Here is a 27,446-nt window from a genome sequence, read left to right on the forward strand (position 1 = left end):
TTTTAGCCCTTCTAAAAACTACATCTTACCTTTAATTTCTTTTGAATACGTGCTTGAAATGCAGATGAAATCGGCAGTGACTCTTCCTCAGAGAGTTCTGAGTCACCTTTCAAGGACAATGGTAAGCTGAAGGACGATGCAAAACCCTACACCAAGGATTCCGGTGTCATCAAGACCAATCACCCCCTTGTCATCATGGTAATACCCCCATTTTTTGAAATGTATTCATCTCCTTTTATCGGAGAACTTCATAATACTGCATTTTGTTTTGGTTAGGAGATACCTAAACATCTTCTCTCCATTCACAGTCTTGAAGGCTCAGTTTTCAAGTTTATTTTGTATCTCAGCAATGGTCATTTTCATAGCAGAATTGTATTCATATTGTATGGACCAAAATGATACAGCATTCATTGATTACAATTCTCCATGGAAGCCAGAAGAAGATAATTGTTGCTACAGATTTGTCCATATATTAAAAGGTACTTTGGATAACAATAAACATTTCAGTGCTATGAAATTGATATGCTGTGTACTCTACTGGAGCTGCAGTTTGACATTCACATCTCACTGATAATTCTGCCATCTTCCAACTATGTATAGGAATGCACATGGATGATGTGAGTGCCACCAAACCAGAAATGGGTGCATACAGAAACAAAATGCTATGGGATTAGCAGTCACGGTGATCATGATATTGTCAACATTTTGAGACCATGTGTAAAGTCAGGTTATATGCTGTTTTTATGCACATTGCTACAAAGCATTGATAAAAACTTTCACACTTGCAAACTGTGACTGTATAGACCATTTGATATTGCAGTGGCTCAATTTAATAAGGGTCTCTCTTTGCTGACTGAGCTCCATCAAATTTTCAAATTGGTGAACAAGTAGTGGTAGAAAAGTTTGAGAAGTATGCTCTCAACCGTTAAGATACTTATGAGTAGATCATAAGGCCCTGTCACACCTTTCCAGGTATTAAGCTACGCGGATTATTGCGTGAAGGGATTTTCCAACGGGCAGGATAATTTCTGCAGATACAGAAGGATCTTTCGCGAGTGTGCGTGCATCTCACCTGCTGGACGTGTGCTACTTACATTCTGCCTGATGTGTGACCTGCATATGATGACATAAATGGTATCCCGGGGTACCAAATAAAAATCAACCATTTTGTTGAATTACTTTTTTTTTTTAAAGGTTGTACCCTGGATGCCCAAATAGTTGGAAATTATTTGGTGCTGGAGCTAGCGCGTGCTAGCCACGACACTGCACTGAAGCACACGCTATTGTTAGCGCAGCATACCATGCATGCAGAGTATCACATGCAGTGGCATGGGAATGACTGTAGATGCACACACAGTACATGCATTTCTCTGCGGCTGTCCTCGAGTGGATGTGAGGTGGCGCTACACAACGTGGTACCCCGGGGTACTACGGTACCCCGAGGTAATGCGTGATGCATCATATCAGGCACATGGATGGCGCATGAGAGCTTCAAAATTGATCCGTGTTAATAGTTACAGGCGACATACGTATGGGCAATGCAAAGTACTTGTGTCACATACTGCGTGTTACCTGTGAGGGAGTTTTCTGCGAGGTGCGAATGTCACCATCTTGGTGGCAGCTGAACCTCAGCTAACCAGCAGAAAGGCAGTAGCTAACCCTCAACATGCATGCAGTTTGCTCGCTCCATGCCCGCAGAACTGACCAGCTACACAGATATTGACAGTATCGACACCATTCCTTGCCAGTAAAACACCCATATTCTGCTCGTAGAATGTCTGCAGATGACTTGCATTTCTGGTGCATAGCCAGATATCCACAGGCAGGGCAACCTATGTACTTCAAGCTGGTTAACTGCCTTTGACTTGCCTCCCACTGGTGTTCTTGGTGAACCTCTGTGGGCAAGCCCCCACGACTCACCTGGAACAATACTGCAGGCAAATCAAACTTGCGTGCACACTGTCCTCCGGGTAACTGCAGGCAAGATATGTTCTAGGTACTGTCAGGTGTGGGCCATCTGCAGGGACCTCTGGCTAGCAAAAATTGTTCCTTGCAAGTCACACACAAGGCTTGCCCGGAAAGGTGTGACAGGACCTTTAAGTAGTGCAATGCTTAACACATTGCGCATTTCAGCCACAAATCTTTGAATGTGCATTTTGACTGTACAAGAGACATTGGTAGCATACAGAACTGTGCATTTCAGTCCAAGACAATTTCTGCAGCAGTTATCAATAGCCAGAAGGCCAAGGTTACAAGCTTTACTTGTACAATTTTGTAGGCTCCATCAACTCTGCAAGCGCAGGGTATACAGTCAACCTCGCCTAAGTCGACCTCGCATAAATCGAAAACTCGGCCAAGTCGAAACTCCAGAAAAGTCCCGATTTTCTCTTAACTTATTTCTTTAAAATAATCTTGCACAAGTCGAAGTTTTACAAGTCGAATTTCGCCTATATCGAAGATAATTCCGAGTCCAGATTGGTATAAATACATATAATTTTCATCGCACAAGTCGAAGTTTTTTTTTTTCCCGTACGTCATTCAAACATGGAAGTGACGCATTCTTTCATTCTTCAGTAAATGAACGAAGGAAAAAACACACTACTTTTGAAATAAAATACTCCCAAGGGTCGAATACAAGTTAATCCTAATATCCCTCGTATCCTTGATGTCTAGCTGAGAAGAACATAAATCACATGTACCAGGGTAGAGGCGAGTCATGTGCGGGCGGCGCAGCACAGTTTGGGGAAAAAAAGGAAAAAGAAAAGGTCCTCACAATCCGGTACATGTACAAGCCACCAATCTCTGTTTGTGAGCGTCTTTTGGACAACAAAAACCATTTCCGACAATAAAAACAGTGTGCGAATTTGACTGCAATTGTTTACGAATTTGATTGCAACAACGCAAATTTTTCATTAATCATTGGAGAATGTTTTCAAGGAGATTGATAGCTGTCTTGAGTTTAGGATTTTCTCTTTCCTGTATTTCACTTTTGGAAATGAACAGCGGTAACAATCAGCTTTGTAAGATGTTAAAATAGATGTCAGATGTTTGCTTTTGATTTTGGAAATGAATAACGGTAATATTTGACTCCGTATGATACTAAAATGAATGTCGGATCTTTGCTCATACTTTTGGACATGAATAACGGTGAGATTAAGCTCCTTACGGTGCTGAAATTAATGTTAGATATTTTACTTTGTGTTTGGAAATGAATAAGGATAACATTCGGCTCTGGAAGATGCTAAAAACAAATGTCGAATGTTTGCTTTGACACTCGGAAATGATTGATAATAATATTCAAGTCCGTACGATGACATAATTAATGCCGGATATTTCCAATTTGCTTTTACATTCGAAAGTAAATAACAATAACATTCAGCTCCGGAAGATGCTAAAGTAAATGTCAAAATGGTCACTTTGACGTTCGGAGATGAATACCAATAATGATCAACTTCGTACGATGATGAGTAATGTCGGATGTTTGCTTTTATGTTCGAAAGTAAATAGTAATAACATTCGGCTCCGGAAGACGCTGAAATAAGTGTCAGATGATTGCTTTTACGTTCGGAAGTGAATAGCAGTAATATTCTACTCCATACGATGCTAAAATTACTGTCAGATGTTTGCTTTTAAACTTCGAAATGAACAACAGTAAAATTTAGATGCGTTCGATGGTAAGATTTACGTTTGATGTTTGCTTTGACGATCAGAAATGAATAACAATAGTATTCAAATCCGTACAATGATAAAATAAATGCCGGATGTTTGCTTTTACGTTCGAAAATAAATAGCAATAACATTCAGCTCCGGAAAATGCCAAAATAAATGTGGAATGATCCCTTTGATGTTCGGAAATGAATGACAATAATATTCAACTCCGTGCATTAAACGCATTTCGATTATTACAGTCCAAATTTTCCAAAGTTGGAAAGTAAGTTTCTCGATTTAAAAAAAAAAAATCAAAACAAAACCAAAACAATGAATTCTATATGTATTGCTAACGTCTACTGTAATTCAACGGCCAATAAAGACATAAAAATACACTGCATTATAAAAATTTATCGGAGAATATCGCGAAACATGCACGAGACATTCTCCGATCTAAGCTTCAGGGTTTGTTCGGGGTTTCAGGAAGATTTTGCGAACATCGCGCACGTCTGGCGAAGGTCAAGCGCTATATGACGAGACAGTAAAGACATTTTCAAAAAGAAATCACGACCAGATCATGACGCATTGTGCGGAAAAGTTCATCGAAAAAAAAAAATAATTGTTTTAAAATTCTTACCGAAGTAAAAAGATCCCCAAACAAATAACGGCGCCCCGAACTCCCGCGTTCGTTAGCGATCTTTTGCAGAAATTGCGTGCCACGCATTTCAATTATCACAGTCCAATAATTGAGCTCCAGAATTCTTTTTTAAAACTTAAACAAAACAGAAGTACTAATTACAAAATAGTATTAACATCTACTGTAATTCCATGGCCAATAAACACATAATAAGACACTTGATTATGAAAATTCGTCTGAAAATACAAGTCGAAGAAGAATTCGACTTCCGCGGAAGTCAAATTTCGCATAACTCGGAAGTGTTTTCGCCGGTCCCAATAGATTCGACTTTAATAGGCGAGGTTAACTGTAGTAAGATTGTAATTATGAAGAAATTGGAATACCAGCAGTAAATACTTTCAGTGGTATTTAGTAAATAGTTCTAACTGACCTTCAGCATTAATCTTGTTAGCCTTTCATACTATTTGCTGCTTTCATAGGTGCGGTCAAAACGTGAGCAGCTGCTGGGGCACCCACTTGTTACCAGCCTTCTGAATCACAAGTGGAGCAGCTATGGCCGCCACTTCTACTATTCATCCCTCGTCTTCTACCTACTCTTCTTGACTGTCCTCACTGGATATGTGGTTGTTAACCCACCACCATTCTACTTCTCAGTCAATGACACTGGTGTCACATTCCGGTTTGATGGCACAGTACGCTGGACAGAGTCCTACAGCAGGGTCACTTTCTTCCTCTTTGGCGAGATTGGGCATTGGTTGATCATCATCTTAGCAGGCTTCAATTTACTGCGTGAAGTATGTTACAATAGGTCATGTGATACTTATTATGGGGGAGAAAAGTTTTTAGAGTGATTATGTTTTGCAATAAAGTACATCTCTGATTTTCAAGCAGCTCCATGTAAACTTTTAGACTGGTTTTCCTTTAATGTATGCTAATATTAACATGTTGCATACTAGCATGATCTTGTTTTTGTATAGTTGTCCATAAAGGGGATAATTACTTTAATCACCTGATCTACTTCTTGTAGAATGCTGAAGTTTGGTCAATTTACGCGTAAGTTGACATTTGTGTAAAAGTCAACATGTTTTGCATGGTCACGATTATGTCAACTTTAGGCAAGGTCAACTGTATTGGAAAATATGTGGTAACACTCTTGTAGTGATCACTCGTCTGTTTTCATAACTGACAACTCAACTTTGTTAGTGATGCTTCTTACATAATGAAGACAGTATCTCAAACTCTATGTACAGGCGACTCCCGTTATAACGAAGTCCTTGGGACTGGCAGTTTTCTTTGATTACACTGTTTGTCAACATTCATTGTAGTTGAACAATAAAGATGTATAAATGACAATTTTGAGACCTGAGTTTTCACTTTGTTGCAACAAGAATTTTATTGTTGTACAATGTTCGTTATAATAAGGGTTTACTGTAGTTGATTCAGAATTTTTTGAAATTATCCATTGACCTGTTTAATTGTGACATTTTGAATGATTTTGAATGTACTTTTCTTTCTGCGCTGCTACTATGTGACTTGCTATTTTTATGGAAACCTGAAGTACATTGTACAAGACTGATTACCAGCATAAATAGGGTTTTGATATATGAATTAGTTTTTGATATACCCCTCCAGATTAATTTCACTCTTTTGTACCACTCCAGATACTTCTTAGTTGTAGTTTGTTTCGTTATTTTATTGTCAGTGGTGTTATTTGCTCCTTTGATGAGCAACCATTAAGTACTGCAGTGCACTGTATGAACTTGCGTGATGAATTATTTGTATGTGGTACATGTAGCTGTGACTGCCACCAGTACCTGATTAAAGGATTTCATATAATCTGTGTAAATAGTTTGTCCAGATATATCACCAGATGCTCTCCTACATCAACTTTGAGAACCTGCTGGAGTGGTGTGTGTATGGCCTGTCTATCCTGTTTGTTGCTCCAATCAGTAATGAGTTCTACAGTTACCACAATGATGCTGGACAGATCATGGTAACCAGGCTACACTAAACTTGTTGCCAAATTACAAGCATTTTCCAGGTTTGACATTGGTATTAGTATCATTGATAGAACATCGTCCTCAATTGAATTGTCATCAAGTATATACATGTGTAGCCAATGCTAATGCAATAGTCACCCATGAAATGGGTACCATTATTCTAGACATGATCATATGAAATTGAGATCACTGGTATAGTGATGGATGTTGTGGCCTTTTAAGTCATCAGTCAGGACTGCTTTTTTTTTCATATTTGACTTGAACCATGTGCCATCACCTTTACATATAGAAATTCCAGTGTGATCAGACTCTTACAGTTGTGAAAAGCTAACATTCATGGTAGGGATGTAAAAATTATGATTGGTATCATTTGCTTTTAATAGTCTTATCACTGGGTGATAGAGCTCAATTTCAGGCACTTGTTTTGTAATGCCAGCACAATGACCAAGCTTGACATCACCCAATGCATTTTTGCCCTAGCACTAGGTAATATACGTGTATCCTATCCGTGGTTTTTTGAAAGGCGTTGTTAAGAAAACAGAAGTGAAGAGGGGCAGATTATCATCAAAGTACTAGTTCTTTGATACATGCCATTGGTTTTCTAAATAGATGTTGATTTTTTTGTGTGTGTTTTGTTTACTAGTCCATTACTGCTTTGTGTAGAAGACATTATGAAGTTTTGAATGATGGAATACTCAAAAGGGACAGTAAAAGGTACCTAATTTGACACTTCCTTTCTTCATATACCTCAATGCCCAAGGATGTTACTAGGTTTATGTAGGAACTGCCTTTACAATTGCAGGGCTGCCAACTCTCACTCATTTTGGTCCTTTCTCACTCTAAAACTTTATTTCATTTGCATGCATTTCTATTGACCTCACTCATTGTGACTCCTAAATTCTAGCATTGGCCTATGGGAGTCTCACACTCAACTAGTTTCCAATGTTGGCAGCCCTGCAATTGATATATTGAGAAATGAAATGTAGATGTACAGTGAATGATCTCCATTTAATTGCGAATTATCAGTCATGGTGGCAATTAAATTCCAGACAGAAATGTCAAAAAATTTGAATGTACAGTAAGTGCGAAATGTTTTGATTCAATTGATTGCAGGAATGGCAGTGGCAGTGTGGGGCAGCAGCAGTCTTCTTGGCATGGATCAATCTCATTCTATTCATCAGAAAGTTTCCACAGCTTGGTATCTACGTTGTTATGTTCACAGGTAAAGTGATCAGCCTTGTAACTCTTTCCTTTTCTACATTAGTTTAGTATATGCAAAAGTTCATTTACCATTTACACCAAAAAAAATATATGATACCTGGTAGAATCATCCAAATTTGGAGAAATTTTTAAAAAGGCAGTTTGTGACAAATGCTTGTTTCAAGTTAATGCTCAGTTGGTAGAGCACCGGGCTAACATCCGGAGTATCCGGATGGAATCCCATTTTCTTTGCTCAATTTTCCACTATAAATGTTATTCATTTCTCATCAGTTTTTCTGTTTGCCTTTGTTACATTCTCAAAAAGCTGCATCACTTCTGTGATTGCTCGCATTTATCCCCAAGTTGAATTATCCTTCTGGTTTAAAGAGGATGGCTAATAACTGATCAGTGGGAATCAATGGGAATGCTAGGGGATGATTGTTCCAATCCTTGTTGGATTCATTTAAGAGTACATTATGTATCTATTGTGTGAAAATTATTTGCTTCAGAATGGTCTTATATTCAAGTAATGTGCAGTTTAATGTTTCCAAGTTAGCATGCCTGTACAGTGACAGGGCGATTAAACTGCACATTACTTGAATATGAGACCATTCTAAAGCAAATAATTTTCACACAACAATAGATACATAATGTACTCTTAAATGAATCCAACAAGGATTGGAACAATCATCCCCCAGCATTCCCACTGATCAGTTACTAGCCATCCCCTTTAAGCCAGGTTTAAGTGTGTACGTGTATGTCACACACAAACACACTACTATAGCTTCTGATCATTTGAGCATTGAGAATTTAGGGTTTCTGGGACAAACACTGAATTAGGGCTTTCTATAGCACAGTCGGTAGAGCACCGGGCTACCATCCGGAGGTCTCGGGCTCGAATTCGATGGAATCCCATTTTCTTTGCTCAATTTTCCACTAACAAGTTCATGGAATATGTGAAAAGTTTTATTTGATCAGATTTCTGCTAAAGAGAAAAACAGACTGAAATGTATAGTAGTACTTTGCTGTATCACCATGTATCACAGATTAAAAAAAAAAAATTATTGATGACTTATAATATCAAGAGCATGAAAAAGCTGTATCCTGGTAAAATAAAGCATTCTGCTTCATAACGACAGTGGTCATGATTGTACTAAATCCAGTTGGTTGTTCATGTCATCAGGAAGAAATTCAAATTCTTTGATAAATCTCCTGTCCAGTACTGTTGTATTTTGAAATGAAATTTGGTCTGATTAAACATGACCAGCATTTGAAATATTTCTGCAGGAAAAGTATTACAAGCAATATTTTTTATCTTCTTCATTACAGATATTCTGCGAACATTTGCAAACTTCGTTGTCCTCTTTATTCTGTTCATCGTTGCCTTTGCACTTGCCTTCTATGCGCTGCTCATGAACCAGGTTATGATTTATGTGTTTTTAATATCTGCAAATGCATGCATGTGTGTGTGTGTGTGTGTTTAACCCTGAAATGTGTGTTCATCATCATGTTCTTTACAAGATTGCATAGTCAATTATAATTATATATTTCTTATATATGTGCTATTGATTATGCAAATGTGCAAATTTTATCAGAAATTGCATTTTTATTGTGAAGTTATGAATTTGTTCAATATTGCTAATGAAATCATAAACAAAATTTTCACATTATGATTATATTCAGTGTATCACACACTCAAGAAAGAGAATCCCAATGGTTTAAATTTTTTTCAATTTTATCTTATGTATTTCTGTATTTTAATTTTTCTGTTTTATTTCCTATGTATTTCTTTGTTTTTGTCAAACGTATTTTCTGTTTTATGACATAGAACTGATTCTTAAACTCACAATTGACATAATCTAAGAAGGTTACATTGTAAGAGAAGATTAAAAACAATATCTATAATTTTCCTTTTGATACTCCAACACTTTGCACGCAAACAGGTGCGAAATAAAGCTGATTTTTTTTTTGGTGACATTTGTGACAATGTCATGTATCTCTCTAAAAGCATACAAGTGTAGTATCAAAAGTTGTGCAAAACTTGACACTTAACTGCGTAAACTCTTTTTGCCTGACAACATGATTGCAGTTTATGTGGAAGGGGGAACCTAAAAGATGTAAGATGGGGACTAGCTGGAAGGCTTCCCAGGGAGTAAGGAGTGAGCAGTAGTGTCAGTGTTGGTTGGAAATAATGTATGCCTATCCAGTGACTGGGGTAATGATAGCATGTATGTACCTTGAGCACTCTACAAAGAAGTCATGTATATTATCATGATATTTTAACAAAAAAAACCAGTCCAGTCTTTTTAGGGTTAAAGGATATTTACGATCTGTATGTACAGGGCATATACACATGTAGACATAGTCCATAGAGTGTATTAGTTAAATGTCAAGTGTTAGAGTTTTATCATGTAATAGGGGTTGATTCGAGCGATATGAAGACATGTTTGAAGGGATTCTTTCTCTGTTGGTAGTCTAGCATGTCACGGGTAGTCTAGCATGTTTCATGTTCTGTTAATTTCCAGTTCATGCATTATCTCAAAGGTTTTGTTGGTCAAATTCGGTTTAACAATGTGAACAATGAACTTAAAACATGAATATATTAACCTATCAAACTTGGAGAGTTCTGATTCTCTAGATACAAGAAGAAAGAATAACAGACTTTCTGTGCAACAAATATCCTGTTGTGCATCTGGATGTAATCAATAGTCCAACATATTGTGTCAACAGCTTTGTTATTGTTCAAGTGAGCAAGATTTCCTTAGATTACATCCTGTGGCAAAACCACTATGTTATTATAATTTGGGAGAGGGTTAGAGGCAGAAAGTCATGGTCTGAGGTCATTTAAAGGGGATGGCTAGTAACCGATCAGTAGGAATCAGTGGGAATGCTGAGAGATGATTGTTCCAATCCTTGTGGGATTCATTTAAGAGTACATTATATATCTACTGTTGTGTGAAAATTATTTGCTTCAGAACGGTCTCATATTCAAGTAATGTGCAGATTAATGCCCCGTCACTGACCAGGGACGCTTACCTGGAAACATTAAACTGCACATTACTTGAATATGAGACCATTCTGAAGCAAATAATTTTCACACAAGAATAGATATATAATGTACTCTTAAATGAATCCCACAAGGATTGGAACAATCATCCCTCAGCATTCCCACTGATTCCCACTGATCAGTTACTAGCCATCCCCTTTAACTCTTTAAAAAAAAAGAACAAGATAATTGATTTCTAAACAATCACGTCCATTAGGAATCTGTGGTAGTAATATTATGTGATGAACAGGGTTGAAATGAATAGACAGTTGTATTTCTTGTACACTTCACAGGCTAATGTCCATGTTAGAGGCCACTATACTTTTATCCTTTCGAGCCGATACTGTATCTACAAAGAATCGCTGTGCATAAAATTTTGACAAGGCTAAAAATGAATAATCATACATGCGATTATGTGAATATAATACTTTACTGCATGTTAAAATTAGAAAATGCTTAACTCAACTGACTTTTATGCAAACATACATTAAACTTATGAAGCTGTCTTATATAGAATATTAGTTACATTCACACAATATTACTTAACTTCAAGTTTAAAGCTGCAAGTGTAACTTTGATGATAAACTCATAGTTTAGTACAGTGTAGATGTACTTGAAAGTTGGCTATTTTAAAGATAACGATAAGAATTACACATTTCTCAGGGTTTATGCTCTATCCACAAGCCATGGGAGGTCCCAACCTGGAGTTAGCATCATAATTATGGACATGATAATCAGTGGACTCAAAAGTGAGAGTGACCACTATCTCACATCATCAGGTTTATCACTAGTGGTGTGTGTATATATATTTCTCCCAGTTCTGTAGTTTAATCATCTACTAAGACTCGCTAGCAGTTAATGGGTCTAGAGCTTATCATCAATGATTAGCTTTGTTTGGATACACATCGTAGTTTAACCCTAAAAAGACTGGGGGGGGGGGGCCTAAAAGGCCCCCCCCTCGACATTTCGCGCGATTACTCAGCAACATGCAATGCTCTCGCCGCGATGCTCTATGACTTTTTTCTTTCGAGTTTCCCGCACATTTTGACACCAAATTTGTGACACCAGGGGGTACGGTTCTGAAGTTACATAACTTTTTGTACATGCACGTGAGACCGAAAATGGCTCAAAAATGTGATTTTGTGTACAAAGTCAATACAAATTGGAGTTTTATCACATGGTTCATATAAATATGCTTATTTTTACTCTCAATGGCTAAAATCAATTTGTTTTAGTAGTATTATGCTTCAAAAAGGGTCTGCCAAAAATTTTGCTGAAAAAAACAACAAAAACAAAAGTTCGAAAAAACAAAGAAATACATAAGAAATTCATAAAACAATAAAATAAATAAGAAATTAATTTTGGTACTGAATTTTTTTTCAAGTACATTTGCTAAGAATGCCACAAAGAATATCTAGACCAAAAATGAGCACTTTTGGAGCTTTATTTACTGATTTAGATCAAAAAGTCTGATTTCTCGCATAAATTAGCATAATTAATCAAAATAAAATAAAAGAAGACTATCTTGGAAAATTGGAATATATGATCTTGTAGATTACATCGCACACTACCATTGTGCAAATTTCCGTGGCGATCGCGCGATCCAAGGCCGAGATCTTAAGGGGGGGGGGGCCCTTTAGGGCCCCCCCCCCCCCCCCCCCAGTCTTTCGAGCTACCAAAATAGCCCAGTCTTTTTAGGGTTAAGGAGGCAAGATCTTTATCATCACTTTATCTGCTACCATCAATGATATGCTTCTGTGTGAGCATAACTTGAGTTTCTGTAAATTCAAATTAGGAAATAATAGCACCTTAGTTATGGAAGGTTCCCTCTTCTTCAATGATATCTCATGAAGAAAACAAAGGCAAGAATTAAAGATAGCATAGGACTATAAATGAACATAACCTGAACATAAATGTTCAACAATTCCTGAATGCCATATTCTGATAAGTTGAAAGTGGGCTTTCTTTGAAGTCATTACATTTGGATTCAAGCACAAGATTTTGCAACAGAGCCAATATACATGTATTAATCAAAATGATGAGATAAACATGTTTATTTTTATGTCATCTTAAATTCTTTTCTGTCAAAGTCCTTTTTGACAAAGTAAAAAATAGTAAATTGATGAAAACTAAATTTCCTCAATGTCTTCCCTCCAAACTAGGCCCCATTTTATAGGGTGGAATATTCGCTGGTGAAGACATTCGTCATGATGATAGGCGAATTTGAGTTTGATTCCATCTTCCATACCCAAAACTACTTGGAGCCTGTGGATACCACACTGACAGAGACCTTTTTGGGATCCGTCTTCTATGAAGGCATCACGTATGTCATCTTCATCGTCTTTGTGGTGATCATGTCCATCATCATCATGAACCTACTGGTGAGTTCAAATTTCTACTATAAATCGAATATTATCTTTAATGTTTCATCAAAATGTGTTGCTTTAATAGATTTGCAACTTCTCCCAAGTAGAATTTCAATATACGTAAAGGAATTTACCTTTGCTGATATGGATTCTCTGACAGGACAATCATCTCAAAATGTCATTGGCAGACGGTAACACAGGTTTGCGATGGTAATGAAGCTTAGAACACAGACAAGATTGACATTTTATCATTACTCTAATTGTAGCAGATCATCGGGTATATCACAATAATAATTATATGTTATGTCAGTGATGACGTTTCCTCTTATTTCATTCAGTTATATATCAGGATTATCACTTTAACTTTCTTCATATTCCAGGGATTGGTCTTGTTATTATCTGTTTTTGTCGAGCTTACCGGAGGTGAGGGGAGACTAAGGGATCGCCTGCGGCGTCTGTCCGTCCGTAATCCATCCATCGTCCGTCCATCCGTCGTCTGTCCGTAACGCTATAAAAACTTTAATAACTCTGTACTCTAGGCTTCAATTTGAATCGAACTTGGAGGGAAGAGTGGTCATACAAAGTTTACCTTTTGCCAAGTATGAAGATCACCTCAAGGTTAAAGGTCACAGGCTGGGGTCAATGATCTTTTAGGACTCAATGTTAAGTTTTTAGGGAGCGTTTCGATTATGGGCCATAACTTTTGATCCGTAAGTGTATTTGTGACCAAACTTGGATGGTACATGTACCTTGGGGAGTTGATGGTCATCACAAGGTCAAAGGTCACAGGCAGGGGTCAATGAACTTTTAGGGCCCAATGTTAAGTTTTGTAGGGCGCGTTTCGATTATGGGTCATAACTTTTGATCCATAAGTCCGTTTGTGACTAAACTTGGGTGATAGCTGTCCCTTGGGGAGTTGATGGTCACCACAAGGTCAAAGGTCACAGGCAGGGGTCAATGAATTTTTAGGGCCCAATGTTAAGTTTGTAGGGCGCGCTTCGATTATGGACCATAACTTTTGATCCGTAAGTCTATTTGTGACCAAACTTGGATGGTAGATGTACCTTGGGGAGTTAATGGTCACCACAAGGTCGAAGGTCACAGACCGGGGTCAATGAACTTTTAGGGCCCAATGTTAAGTTTTTAGGGCGCGTTTTGATTATGGGTCATAACTTTTGATCCGTAAGTCTATTTGTGACCAAACTTGGATGGTAGATGTACCTTTGGGACTTGATGGTCACCACAAGGTCAAAGGTCATAGACAGGGGTCAATGAACTTTTAGGGCCCAATGTTAAGTTTTTAGGGCGCGTTTCGATTAAGGACCATACCTTTTGAGCCGTAAGTCTATTTGTGACCAAACTTGGATGGTAGATGTACCTTGGGGAGTTGATGGTCACCACATGGTCAAAGGTCACAGACCGGAGTCAATGAACTTTTAGGGCCCAATGTTAAGTTTTTAGGGCGCGTTTAGATTATGGACCATATCTTTTGATCTGTATGTCTATTTGTGACCAAACTTGGATGGTAGATGTACCGTTGGGAGTTGATGGTCACCACCAGGTCAAAAGTCACAGGCAGGGGTCAATGAACTTTTAGGGCCCAATTTTAAGTTTTTAGGGTGCGTTTCGATTAAGGACCATACCTTTTGAGCCGTAAGTCTATTTGTGACCAAACTTGGATGGTAGATGTACCTTGGGGAGTTGATGGTCACCACATGGTCAAAGGTCACAGACAGGAGTCAATGAACTTTTAGGGCCCAATGTTCAGTTTTTAGGGCGCGTTTAGATTATGGACCATAACTTTTGATCCATAAGTCTATTTGTGACCAAACGTGAATGGTAGATGTACCTTTGGGAGTTGATGGTCAATACAAGGTCAAAGGTCACAGGCGGGGTCAATGAACTTTTAGGACCCAATGTACTGTGTATTTAATTACGACTCCTAACTTTTGATCCATTGGTCCATTTGTGAACAAAATTTTTTTTTAAAGGGTGTTGTACGTTTGTGGGCGAGACACATGACTGCACTTGCCTTGTCTTCTCCTATATACTTCTGTTCTGCACCACTTGTCCAATTAGACACAATATAGAGTATCCTAATACAATATGAGATAAGAAATGTGATACTTTCAAGAAGCTGTGGTACAAATTTTGGATCATGAGGGGCGTTCTGTAGAGGGAGGGTACTATGAAAGCATCAAAAAGTCAAAGTCATGAATTCACACTGAAGAGTGACATCGTAATGGTGGGCCTCTGTCAGCTTGCCAAGATCATTTACAGTCAACCTCGCCTAAGTCGACCTCGCCTAAGTCGAAAACTCAGCCAAGTCGAAGCTCCAGAAATGTCCCAATTTTCTTTACTTATTTCTATAAAATAATCTTTCACAAGTTGACAATTTATAAGTCAAATTTCGGCTATGGGGGGGGGGGGGGGTGGGGAGAAGGAAAAAAACTCACTGTCAGTTATGGCACTGACGCAACCGGTAAAGTGGGTATCTCACTGAGCTGCGAATGTTTGCTAGTGTACCAAATTCTAGGGAATTTCAGAGTTCGTTAACAGTTGCAATTCAATTCGTAAGCAATCACATTCGCCAACAGTTTTTCTTGTCACAAAGAAATTTTGCGACAATGAAAACTGTTTGTGAATGTGATTGCAATTGTTTACGAATTTGATTGCTACTGTTAACGAACCCTGGCGAAACCTAAAATTCCCTAATATTCGTTAGTATGCTCACAGACATTTGCCGCTCAGGGAGAAAAGGGGTTTATCTCACTGAGCAGCGAATTTTGCGAGCGTAGCAAATTCTAGGGAATTTTATGTGTCGTCAGGATTTGATAACAGTTGCAATCAAATCGCCAATAGTTTTAATTGTTGTAAACAGTTTTTTTTTTAGCAAAGAAAGTTTGGACGTGCTCAAAATTTTTGGACAATGAAAACTGTTTACGACAATAAAAACTGCTTACAAATTTGATTGCAATTTTCTACCAATTTGATTTGCAACTGTAAACGAACGCTGAAATTCCCCAAGAAATTGTTACGCTCACAAACATTCACAGCTCATGGGGATACAGGGCTGATTTCATGAAGGACGCGAACAATTTGCGAAGGACGTGAATGGCAAAATTCAACACTCAGAAAAGTTTTTCTGCGAATGTGTTCTGATAATGAAGGCGAAAACCATTTTTTGTGCAGTTTGTTCGAAGTTCTCATGACTTAAGTGCGAATGTCGTGTGTGCCGTTTTTTTATACACACAAAGAACACGAGACCGAAATGCAAACCGCGCAAATTTTTCGATAATCATGGAAGAAATGTTAATGTTTAATTGCTGTCTTGAGTTGAAGCTTTTCTCTTTCCTGTATTTCTCCTTTCTTTCCCTTTTTCATTTCTCTGTTGTGTGTGTGTGTGTGCCGACAGTTTTTCTAAGGACCTACTCCCACAATCATTTGATTTTTTACAGGTTTGCCCACACATTATTGAGTTTCAAATATAGTTTTAGCGTACTGTGGAGTCATTCTGAGTGTATTCTGTGATTTTTTAATATGAAATATTTCATACTCTTTGCTGTTTTTTTTATTTTTGTTACTATGTAAAGTTGTTTGATGTGTGAATTTATGGTACGATTTTGATTTCATACGTCAAGGGTGCGGATTTGTCTCAAAAGGTACGCAAACAGTTATTGCAGTTATGTTGTAAAATGATCAAAAAAACTTTGTGGATTTCGTGAAACATACATGAGACATTCTCCAAAGTTTCGGGGTCAGTTTGGGGTTTCACAAAAATTTTGCGAACATCGCGCACGTCGTGTGAAACTCTTGCGCATTTGATGAGGCTTGAAGACATTTTAAAGAACAAACACAAGCGAATCATGACCCAGTGTGTGGAAAAGGTTTGCAGAAAATTTAAAATTTTATGCAATTCTAGTCGGAGTAAAATCGATATCCGCAAACAATTGACAATGCTTCCGAACCCCCGCGCTCCTTTGGCGATCTTTTGCAGACTAAAATATGAATGTTGGATTTTGCCATTCGCGTCATGACCAAGTAAAAAACGCATATTCACTTATCGCAGTCCAATAATTGAGCACGATTCTTTCTTAGAACTCAAACAAAACAAAAGCACTGAATACGACACATTGCTGCCATCTGCTGTAATTTAATGGTCAATGAAAACATGAAAAGACATTGCATTATGAAAATGCATCAGGAAATGCAAGTCGAAAAAAAGTTGACTTCCACAGAAGTCGAATTTCGCATAAGTCGAAATGTTTTCATCGGTCCCAATAGATTTGACTTAGGTGAGGTTGACTGTACTTTCAAGTCAAATTATGCACTTCAATTCAGTTTTACAGCACACTTCAAAAATGAAACAACCGAAACTATCTTATTTGCAATTTTATTACTATTCTGAATTCCCACTTACATCCATGTCCTTAGCTGCAATCACAACTATTGTTCTATAATTGCATGTTATGCTTTTCCCGACATTGTTGATAACATTTTCAAAGGTCATTATATAGAGAAAAGTAACAGGCTAAGAACCGACACTTGTGGTATTCCACATTCAACTGCTCCATAGTTGGACCATACTCCATTCATAGATAAGACTTAAACCACTTGTTGGCAGTAGTCCTTATATCATTGAGATGCAATTCATAGAGTAGAATTTTCAGAACAATGCTATCAAAAAGCTTTTTTATGCCTCTGCCACGAAGTGGTGCTGGAGGCATTATGTTTTCAGGTTGTCCGTCTGTCCGCATTCGTTTACGCGATAAATTGAGTAATATTTTCTGGAATTTTACCAAACTTGGTCCAAGTATAAAGTTTGATGGGGCAATTACTTGATTAGATTTTGGGTGAAATCGGCTGAAGGCCAAAGGTCAAGGTCAAATCATGAAATTGTATCCGTTTACTTGATAACTCAAGACTGGATCGAGCAAATTTCACCAAACTTTGTCCAAGGATGATGTAGATGGGACAATTGCTTGATTAGTTTTTGAGTGAAATCAGACAGAGGTCAAATGTCAAAGATTCAGGTCAAATCCTAAAATTTATCTTATTACGTGATGACTCAAAATTGGATGAAGCAACTTTCACCAAACTTGGTCCAAGGATGATGTATGATGGGGCAATTAGTTCAATAGTTTTTGTCTCGCCCCCCCCCCCCCCCCCCCCCCCCCGCAGGTGAAGGCAAGACTAAGGGATCCAAATTAAATGGCGTCTGTCCGTCGTCCGTCCGTCGTCCGTCACAAATGTTCAAGTTTACCTGCAAGACTCTGTTATGATGCATAACTTGGCAACTGTTACAGCAATGGCAGCCACATGTAGGTGATAGAAGCACTGGGGGTATCTTTATGTTATGGTGTTGTCGGAGGTCATGTGATGATGTCAAAGGTCATTGAAGGTCATATATTAAAGAGTATGTGCAAGACTCTTTTCTATGTTAAAGTTTACCTGCAAGACTCTCTTTTGACAAATAACTTCACATAAGTTGCTTGGATTACAACCTAACTTGGGTCATAGATGCACTAGGGGTACCTTCATGTTATGGTGCCGTTGGAGGTCACAGGATAACGTCAAAGTTCATTTGAGGTCATACGTTAAGTTTACTTGTAAGACTCTCTTATCACACGTAACTCGACACATGTTGCTAAAATGGCAATCAAACTTGGGTGATGGATGCACTGGGGGTACCTTCATGTTATGGTGCCGTAAGAGGTCACACGATAAGGTCAAAGGTCATTTGAGGTCATACGTTAAAGTTTACTTGCAAGACTCTTATCACACGTAACTCAGCACATGTTGCTACAACGGCAATCAAACTTGGGTGATGGTAGATGTCTCTTGGGATGTTGAAGGTTACCACAAGGTCAAAGGTCACAGACAGGGGTCAACAAACTTTTAGGGCGCATTTTGTTTATGGCTCATAACTTTTGATCCTTTTGTCCGTTTGTGACCAAACTTGGATGGAAGATGTCCCTTGGGGAGGTGAAGGTCGTCACAAGGTCAAAGGTCACAGAAAGGGGTCAACAAATTTTTAGGGCCCAATGTTAAGTTTTTATGGCGCATTTCGATTATGGCTCATTACTTTTGATCCCTTTGTCCGTTTGTGACCAAACTTGGATGGTAAATGTCCCTTGGGGTGTTGAAGGTCACCACAAGGTCAAAGGTCATAAGTGGGTCAATTAACTTCTGGGGGTTATAAAAAATATTAATTCCTTGTACGCGAATGGGTGAGACACAATTTGGCACTTGCCTTGTTTAGTGAAATTGGCAAGAGGTCAAAGGTCAAATGGTCAAGTTCAAATGCTAAAAATGTTGCTATTTTCCCAACATCTATGCAATGCCTGAAGGTATTTTCTTGAAACTTAGTGTAGACATGTACTACTGGGTAAAGATTCTCCAGAGAGAGTTTCATGTCATGAGGTCAAAGGTCAAAGGTCAAGTGAACATGATACAATTTCACTTTTCTTGCAAATGGTTCAATGTATCTTCATGGAACTTGTTACATACGCGTGTACTGACTGGCAGGGATTATCTAGGGAATTTAGGGGTCATGTGCCAATAGTCAAGGTCAAGGTCAACTCCTCAAAATTTCACTCTTTTCCTCATATACTAGTATATGCAATGCTTGCAGGATTATTTTTTTAAAACTTAATATATACATGTATTACCTAATGGAGATTTCCTGCCAGAAGGTCAAGGTCAAACATTAAGGGTCAAATGCCAGACTAATATGCAAAAAAAAAAACAACTTTATTCTATACTGCAATTACACTTTTTCTTCATGCCTTGAAAATTACTCAATGCATAAACTTATAAAAGGGTCGGCCAAAAGTGAATTAAAATCCTCAATTCTCCAAATACATGTACCTGTACTCTTAGATAATTATAGCAACCCTAGTTCAAGGAAAGTGAACATTCAAGACATTTCTAGCAAACCTGTCATTTCAGTATTTTGCCAGTTATGTGAAACTGTCATCTCACATTGTGAAGACATTGTATTATACACCTATTGGGAGAGTCATGCATTGTGGCGGAGGCATACCAGTCGCCATACCAACATTTTTAGTCTAGGTCTAGCATGACCATACCTGTGAGACCCCATTTACAGTGCGGGGCTGGGCCGAACCGTGGCCGAGCCCAGCCTCAATTGCGAGGCCGAGCCCCGCAATTTTGTCCGTTTACACTGCCTGGCTCGGCCATGCTTCTGATTCAAACCTTTCAATATTTTGTCGTTGTGGCGCTCTGCTTGTAAACAAACGCAATTTGGTATTGTCTGGTTTTCAGACCCTTTGCCAACTGAATTCTGTGGCGACAAAATCGCTGTAAGGGCAAAGGCCTTTGCTGAAGGAAAAAATCCTTTGCAGGACAAAACCACCTTAAACTATACTAGTTTTCGACATTGGGGGGGGGGGGGGGGGTTATATCCTGAATAGCAAAAGATACAGGCAGAGGGTTTGGAAGCCAGACTAAAATTTGCCACGCATTTGGCCCAGTTTGCGTTTACACTGAGAAAGGGCCGGGCTCGGCCGCGGCCGAGACCACCTCCAGAGCGAGGCCAAATGCGAGGCCAATTTTGGCCTCGCATTTGGCCTTTTGCGCGTTTACACTGAAATGAAGGTAGACTCGGCCGCGGCTCGGCCGCGGCAGAGCCTTGCACTGTAAACGGGGGTCCTAGTGATCCCTTATCAATATTTTGTATGACATCGTCCATTGTGTGTAAAACTGCAGAAAAATTGGAATAATGTGGGACAAAATCTTCTCAGTTTTGAGAATTTCCTTACTAGTCACATACTCATACATATGGCCAAATACTATCTTTCCAGTTTGCTGATACGGACATGAAAGAAGTAAATATATAATTTTCTATTTCCCCTCTGTTACCTTTAGTAAATATGGGCATTATTTTGGATACTGTTCATTGACAGGGTACATCCTTTGCTTTTAACAATCATTGACACTTAAGGAAAAAAAGTGTCCTCTATGTGTTACTGTCTTCAGATGATTAAATGTGTGATAACCCACCCTCCTTCCAGCCAATGATTAACACAAGAATAGAAATGATTCCCCCTGTGTCTGCAATGTCCAGATGTCTTTTCAAAGCTCTAGTTCACTTGGTGAATGGTTATGAAGTTGAATTCAAATAATTGATTTGTCCAACCATCATCTGATATAACTCAAACAAAAATATCACTTCAATATTTTGGCAACATTTTCTTTTTCCCTTTTTGACATTCATGCTGCCTGCACATGCCCCACTGAACAAAGCATGTCAAATATAGTAGTGTGGGAAAGAAAATTATTTATGAGGTTATGATGATACCAGACATATTATTCTTGTATTCAAAACAGAAATGTAAGTAATCAAAGTGTCAAGTTTCCTACTTTTTGTGCCAGGTAAGGAATCACCATATAGGAATTCATACACAATCACCCATCTTGGTTATTCTAATGGTCCTCTCTGACAGGTTGGTCTTGCTGTAGATGACATCAAAGAGGTTCAGGAGCAGGCAAAGCTCCAGAGACTGGCTATGCAGGTGAAACTTCTTTTCTTCACAATTTCACATTTGCCTTGTTAATCTTAGAAAAGACAAAAACCTCCACAGGGATATACTGACTACAATTTATCTGAATAGTCACATTCCCTTTTTGTAAACCTTAAAAGGATAAAAATCTCCAGTTGAGGTATTTGTATTTGTAATTATGGTATATGGAATGAATAGCTCAGTGCAGGTCACCAAATAATGTTACATTTTACCTTCCTCATAATTCATAGGCATTGTGTGTGTATGTGAGAGTGCATTTGTTCAATCCTTGAGTACATTTGTGATAGTACAAGTTAGGACGTGTTTGTACATTTATGTCATCTCAACATGGTACTAAAAATATTCCAACAACCAAGGAAGTACTAGTGCTCATGGGATGTGAAAAAAGCTATGTGTCCCTTATGTTTTATGCTTACTTTAATCTGTAGCATGTCCTGAACCTTGCTGCAACTTTTGCACATGTGGCAAATAATTTAAATTTTGTGTGTGTGTGTGTGACTAGGTCAAGTTATAAATGTTCAGGAAAATGTTACAATTCAGTTTATACAATTCTTACACCACCAGGGATGCCAACCTTTGCCAACCAAAATAAGTATTCCATGAGGCAAAAACAGTATTTTGCCCCCCAAAAAAGTATTTTCGTAATGAGCAAAAACAAACAGTTTTTTAAACCAATGTGAAGTATCCTTTCTGTTCATTTGCTCATGATGACGACCCAGCAACATCATCAGGTCTATTTACAACAGCAGAACCTTTTTATAACAAGTTTGGATATAGCGAGGTTACGGTTATAACAAGGTTATTTTGCTGGTGGTCCCCTTTATTTCTATTTCTTTGTTTTTTTTACCGTGATATAACAAGCTTGTGAATATGAGGTAATTTTCAAGACCCAAAGGAACTGAGGTTATGCTGTATTAGTTTTCTTTTGGTGTTTTTGACATGACCTTAAATCATTGACTAAACAAAATAAAAGACTCACTCAGACTCTTTCTGCTATTGATTTCAATTCCTCTTTATACTCATACAGCTGTCTCATTCAAGACACAATAATAGTATACACACAATCATATACTTCAAGATACATGCACAATTGATACATTATGGCAAAATGTCTGGTAGTGGTAGGAAAGATCTGAGGCCTCACTGAGGCCTTTTCCTGAAGAAGCAATTAATTATGATTACAACAGTTGGTTGTTGCCTATGAAAAAAATGGCCCAATCTGTGAAACAGTATTATACATGTATGTAGCAGTTCACCCCAATTATAATTACTATAATACCCAGTTGGTACCATGTTAGTATATATCATTAAAAGCAGTTAATAACTGGTAGCAAGAGATAACTAAAGGTAATCAGGAGTACTTGCAGTGTGATTTCATTTTGATAGAAACTGCCCATAAACCATTCTTTTATAGCTTATCTCTCAGAATATTAAATTCTGGTACACAACAATGTTGCTGGGAATAGGAGAACAAGCTCAAAACAGAGAAATTTCAAAATACATCACCATGTTGGCAAAGTATCTACACAAATAAGCATATATGGGACTGTCATAATGGAATAATAGTTTCCGAGTGGCGGACACAAAAATTATGATGTTTTTAACTTCAAATTCTGCAACTATTCAGCACATTCAAGGTAAATATTTTCATGGAACTATTACTTTAAATGCTTTCAGGTGGGAAACAAACAGATGGGAACTGCCTCAGTAGATTTTTCATCCATTACCAATACTCTAGATTGCCTTTAAAGGCATTGGTTAACATTGTGTTCAGTTAAATCTCAGCTGCATGCTCCCAAATGCTGTCAGAATATCTGATGGGATGCAAAAATGAACCTGTGAGAAAAATTATGCTTCAAGGTTATCATTTAGTGCTTCGAAAGAGTGAAAACCTAAAATATCACCCCCATAGACTATTGTGCAAAAATTATTATGGGAACCATAATGAATACAATTTTCATAGATATCTTTATAGTGAATGTGTTACTATCATTATTTTTGCCTCCTTGGTTGTTTTTTATCCATCTGAACATAATTAGACATAGTCAAGGCGCTAATTCCTGTAAGGGGCTTAATTAAGGAGTTCGTTCAACCCACCCCGCAGAAAAGGTTTGACCAGACAAGGGTGGTAGATGGGACCTGCATGAACATCCCCAGGTAGTATGTGATTCCAAATTGTGGTGTCAGTAGAATTTTACTGGCCACTTTTCATCATTATTTGTTGGAACAAACGTATAGAGTCTACGCACACCAAGACTATTACACTCACCACTAGCACTGTTACAGGCGCTAGTGCCAGTGCTTCGTGTAGTAGTCTTAGCGCACACATACTTTTTCTTCGACAAACAAGGGGTTTTGCCTGCAAACTAACTTTTCACGCCAAGCTGTGGTCGGTGTAGTGTAGTTTCTAGCGCGTTTTTATTTCGTCTTTATTTCTCCGAGTTGAAGCTAGCCGAGTGAGAGCGCATACCCAGTGATTGTGACGCCCCGAATCTCAATCACTGGGAATGTGCACTCGCTTGGCTTGGCGCAATACAGCGGGGCTCATCACAATACACAAGCTGCAACTCAGAGAAAATAAAGACGAAATAAAAACGGCTAGAAATTAAGACTAGGGTCGGTGACGTCTTGTCGCTATTGGGGCACTGAAAATGACAAAATTATCACAGTTTTTTGCATTTATTTTCATATAAAGAATTCATCAAAACTGCATTAGAACTATATATGTACATGTTGCTAGAGATGTCAGCAATACATTGGGATTCATTGTAAGTTATAATATTGTGCATGGTTACCATGGTAACCGGATGCCTACAGGTGATTGGTAACCCCCAAAATGCCTCCTACTGCTGCAGCCTTTGATTTTTTTTTTTTAGATACAATTCAAAAAAGTTTTTTTTTATTTATTATCGTAAAAGAATGTATTTCCTGTTGCCATGGCAACCAGTATTTTTCAAAAAGCTCAATAAGCATTTCCTTCCTTCTGCATTAGTGTACCACATATGTGAAGAATATATTGAAGCATTCTCAAGTTACAGCAAAATTTATAAACAAAGGCATAAATAAACGGCCACTGAAAGAAGGATATCATTTTTTTTTAGTAGTAAAATGCATGAAAAAGTTGCATCCGTCGTATTATACTTTCAACACAAATTTGTATAGGCAAAGTGTAGTTTTTTAGTAATGTATGGACACAACTTTCCCTTAAGATATAGGTGAATACAGAGAGCAAAGCCAATTATATTCTAAGGTTAGCTCTTTTGAGTATTTACAGAGTGATTGTTATTCAAAACAATTCTTGAAAAGAGCAGAGGAAAGTATTTTGATTGTTCACGTTCTTAAAAGAAGTTTATCCAAGAATGCAGAAAAATTCCTTTCTAAAGAAGGAATATACACGTACGCCGTATTATCCATCAAAGAATTAAACATACTTTTGTGTTCGTTAGCTATTTAAAAAAATAGAATAAAATGAAAAATCATGATATGTAAATTTGTAGCAAAACGTGCAGTAATGAATTAATGTTAAGGAGAGAATTACGGGCAAAAAATCTTGAGCGTCTTATCCCTTTTATCCAGGCTAATTTTACAGTGTTTAAGGTAGGTACTTTAATATCCGATCTATAAATGGGTGATGTGCATGAAACACAAAAAAAAACCAAACAAACAAACAAACAACCGTGTCTAAATTCCAGATTTTTTTTATTTTTTTTTGGGGGGGAGGGGGTTACCAATCACCTGTAGGCATCTGGTTACCATGGTAACCATGCACAATATTATACCTTACAATGTATCCCATTGTATTGCTGACATCTCTCGCAACATGCACATATGTAGTTTTAAGGCGTTTCGATGAATTCTTGGTGAAATACATGCAAAAACTGTGATAATTTTGTCATTTCCAGTGCCCCAGTAGCGACAAACGTCACCGACCCTAGTCTTGATTTCTAGTCGTTTTTATTTCGTCTTTATTTCTCTGAGTTGCAGCTTGTGAATTCTGCAAAAGCCCCTGTATTGCGCTAATCCGAGTGAGGGTGTATACAAAGTGATTGCGACAAAAACAGTTCGGGCGTCGCAATCACTAGGTATGAGCGCTCACTCGGCGTGCTTCAAGTCGGAAAAATGAAGACGAAATAAAAACGTCTAGAAACTACACTACACCAACCCCAGGTTGGTATGAAAAGTTAGTTTGCAGGCATAAAGCCTTGTTTGTCGCAGAAAAAAGTCTGTATGGGTTAAGACTACTACACGCGCCACTGGTATTGGCGCATGTTGCAGCACTATAATGGTACGTGTAGTAGTCTTTTAGCGTGCACAGACTTCTTCTCGAAGAATAAGGTCTTGTCGCAACTAAAGTGGCCTGTAAAAATTTTATTGATACCACAATTTGGAATCACATACTACCTAGGGGTGTTTTAGAGGGTCCAACCGACCACCCCCATACAGTCAAACCTTTTCTGCGGGGTGGGTTGAACGAAGTCATTTTTTCAGGGTCCCTGCGCCTTGACTAACAGGTCAGGCAGCTCAGTTTTAGAATTTTTTAAATCTCGATCAACAACAATGTTAACCAGTGGCTTTAAGGTTTCATCCAATTATAGGTGGTTATTTTCATAAGTTTTGTGAGTTTTTGGTGCAACTGTTACACATGAAATCGACTATGGTTCTGAGTCTAAGCTCCAAACAGGGGATTTAATAATATTAAGAGAATCACATTACAAAATCATCCCACTTGCATCTTCACTGAGAGCAATAAAAACATGACTTTGTAAATGGGACACTAAAATTGGACCTCTTATTTATGAAAATATCCAATTGCTTCAGTTGATTGATGCCTATTACAGTGAAAACTCAATATAAAGAGATCTGATATAATGAAATACCCGATATAACATACTAATTTCTCTGGTCCCAATTTCCTTTGTTTTTGTTTTTGTTTTTGTTTTTGTTTTTGTTTTTGTTTTTTTTTGTTGTTTATTAACTAACCACTGATATTGTCTTGGTCCCAAAGATCTTGTTATTCTGAGTTTCCATTGTACACCCTACAATCAGTACATGTACAATAGCATATTAACAGTAGAAAGATCTCATCTTATTGAGATTTTATAAGATTTCATCTTATGAATATAAGTGGCTCTTATCATGTAGGGGTTCAATTTGTTTTTGATGCCCCTTTTTACACATGAAATCCACTCTTTATAGTTCTGATTCAAGCTCCAAACAGGGGAGTAATAATGTAAGGTGATTCAAAGCATGACACATAGTGTCAGGGTTTGGCTTCCTTTAACACTCTCAGTACCAAGCCTTGTAAACCTCATTGACTTATTACACATCCACATGCCCAAGGTAAGGAGAGGGTTAAAGGTATTGGTGACAAGTGTGGCATTTGCAAAACCAAAAGGAGGATGAACTATGCATCAGAAAAATCTAATATTACGGAATTTAGTGAAATAATCTGAAAAAAAAATTAAAAGAAATGCATTTGTTTTGGTTGAGATATAAGCGAAAATATAAACAAAGGAATTGTGTCACAAAATTTCTTCATAGTAATAGTGCTGGGATTTTTTTAAACCTTTTTTTTTTTTTTTTTTTGCACTGGCTGGCTCTTGTTCAGGTTTATGCTGATGGTGTTTGTCACAATTTTACAAAGTTGAACTTATTGCATTTTGGATCTTGAAACTTGTCTTTACTACCTTTAAAACTAAAATTTAGTTTTGATAAGGGTTTTTAGTCACCATCAGTTTTGCTAATTTATATACCAGAAGTTTGATTCAAACCTATCCGTAGAAGAGACTTGTTGAAAATTTAAAGTCAAACTGTAACTTTGTCAGTTCTCTATCTTGGGGAGGTAATACATAAATAAACAAGTATTTTGATAGTGTCTGAATCGCTGACCAGAACTAAATATTAGCTTAAACACCAGCCTTTAATATCACACTTGAAATCACCTAATATTCAACAATTACTTGTTGTAAACTGACGCTGCCTTCTTACACAGGTCTAGGACAG

General features: G+C 37.8%; 1 protein-coding gene across 1 annotated transcript in view; it reads left to right on the forward strand.

Annotated features, from left to right (window-relative positions):
* LOC139739149 (transient receptor potential cation channel subfamily A member 1 homolog) overlaps positions 1–27,446 on the forward strand; it is a 178,351-nt gene that overhangs the window by 127,508 nt on the left and 23,397 nt on the right. Inside the window, exons 16-22 of the mRNA XM_071649766.1 lie at positions 65–198; positions 4,765–5,079; positions 6,135–6,278; positions 7,399–7,507; positions 8,815–8,906; positions 12,694–12,912; positions 21,366–21,434. Of these exons, the coding sequence (XP_071505867.1) occupies positions 65–198; positions 4,765–5,079; positions 6,135–6,278; positions 7,399–7,507; positions 8,815–8,906; positions 12,694–12,912; positions 21,366–21,434 (1,082 nt within the window). The remainder of the gene's footprint in view (positions 1–64; positions 199–4,764; positions 5,080–6,134; positions 6,279–7,398; positions 7,508–8,814; positions 8,907–12,693; positions 12,913–21,365; positions 21,435–27,446) is intronic.

The sequence above is a fragment of the Diadema antillarum genome, unplaced genomic scaffold, assembly GCF_040938485.1.
Source record: "Diadema antillarum isolate AM-2024a unplaced genomic scaffold, OU_Dant_1.0 seq00000783_RagTag, whole genome shotgun sequence".
NCBI classification, from domain to species: domain Eukaryota; kingdom Metazoa; phylum Echinodermata; class Echinoidea; order Diadematoida; family Diadematidae; genus Diadema; species Diadema antillarum.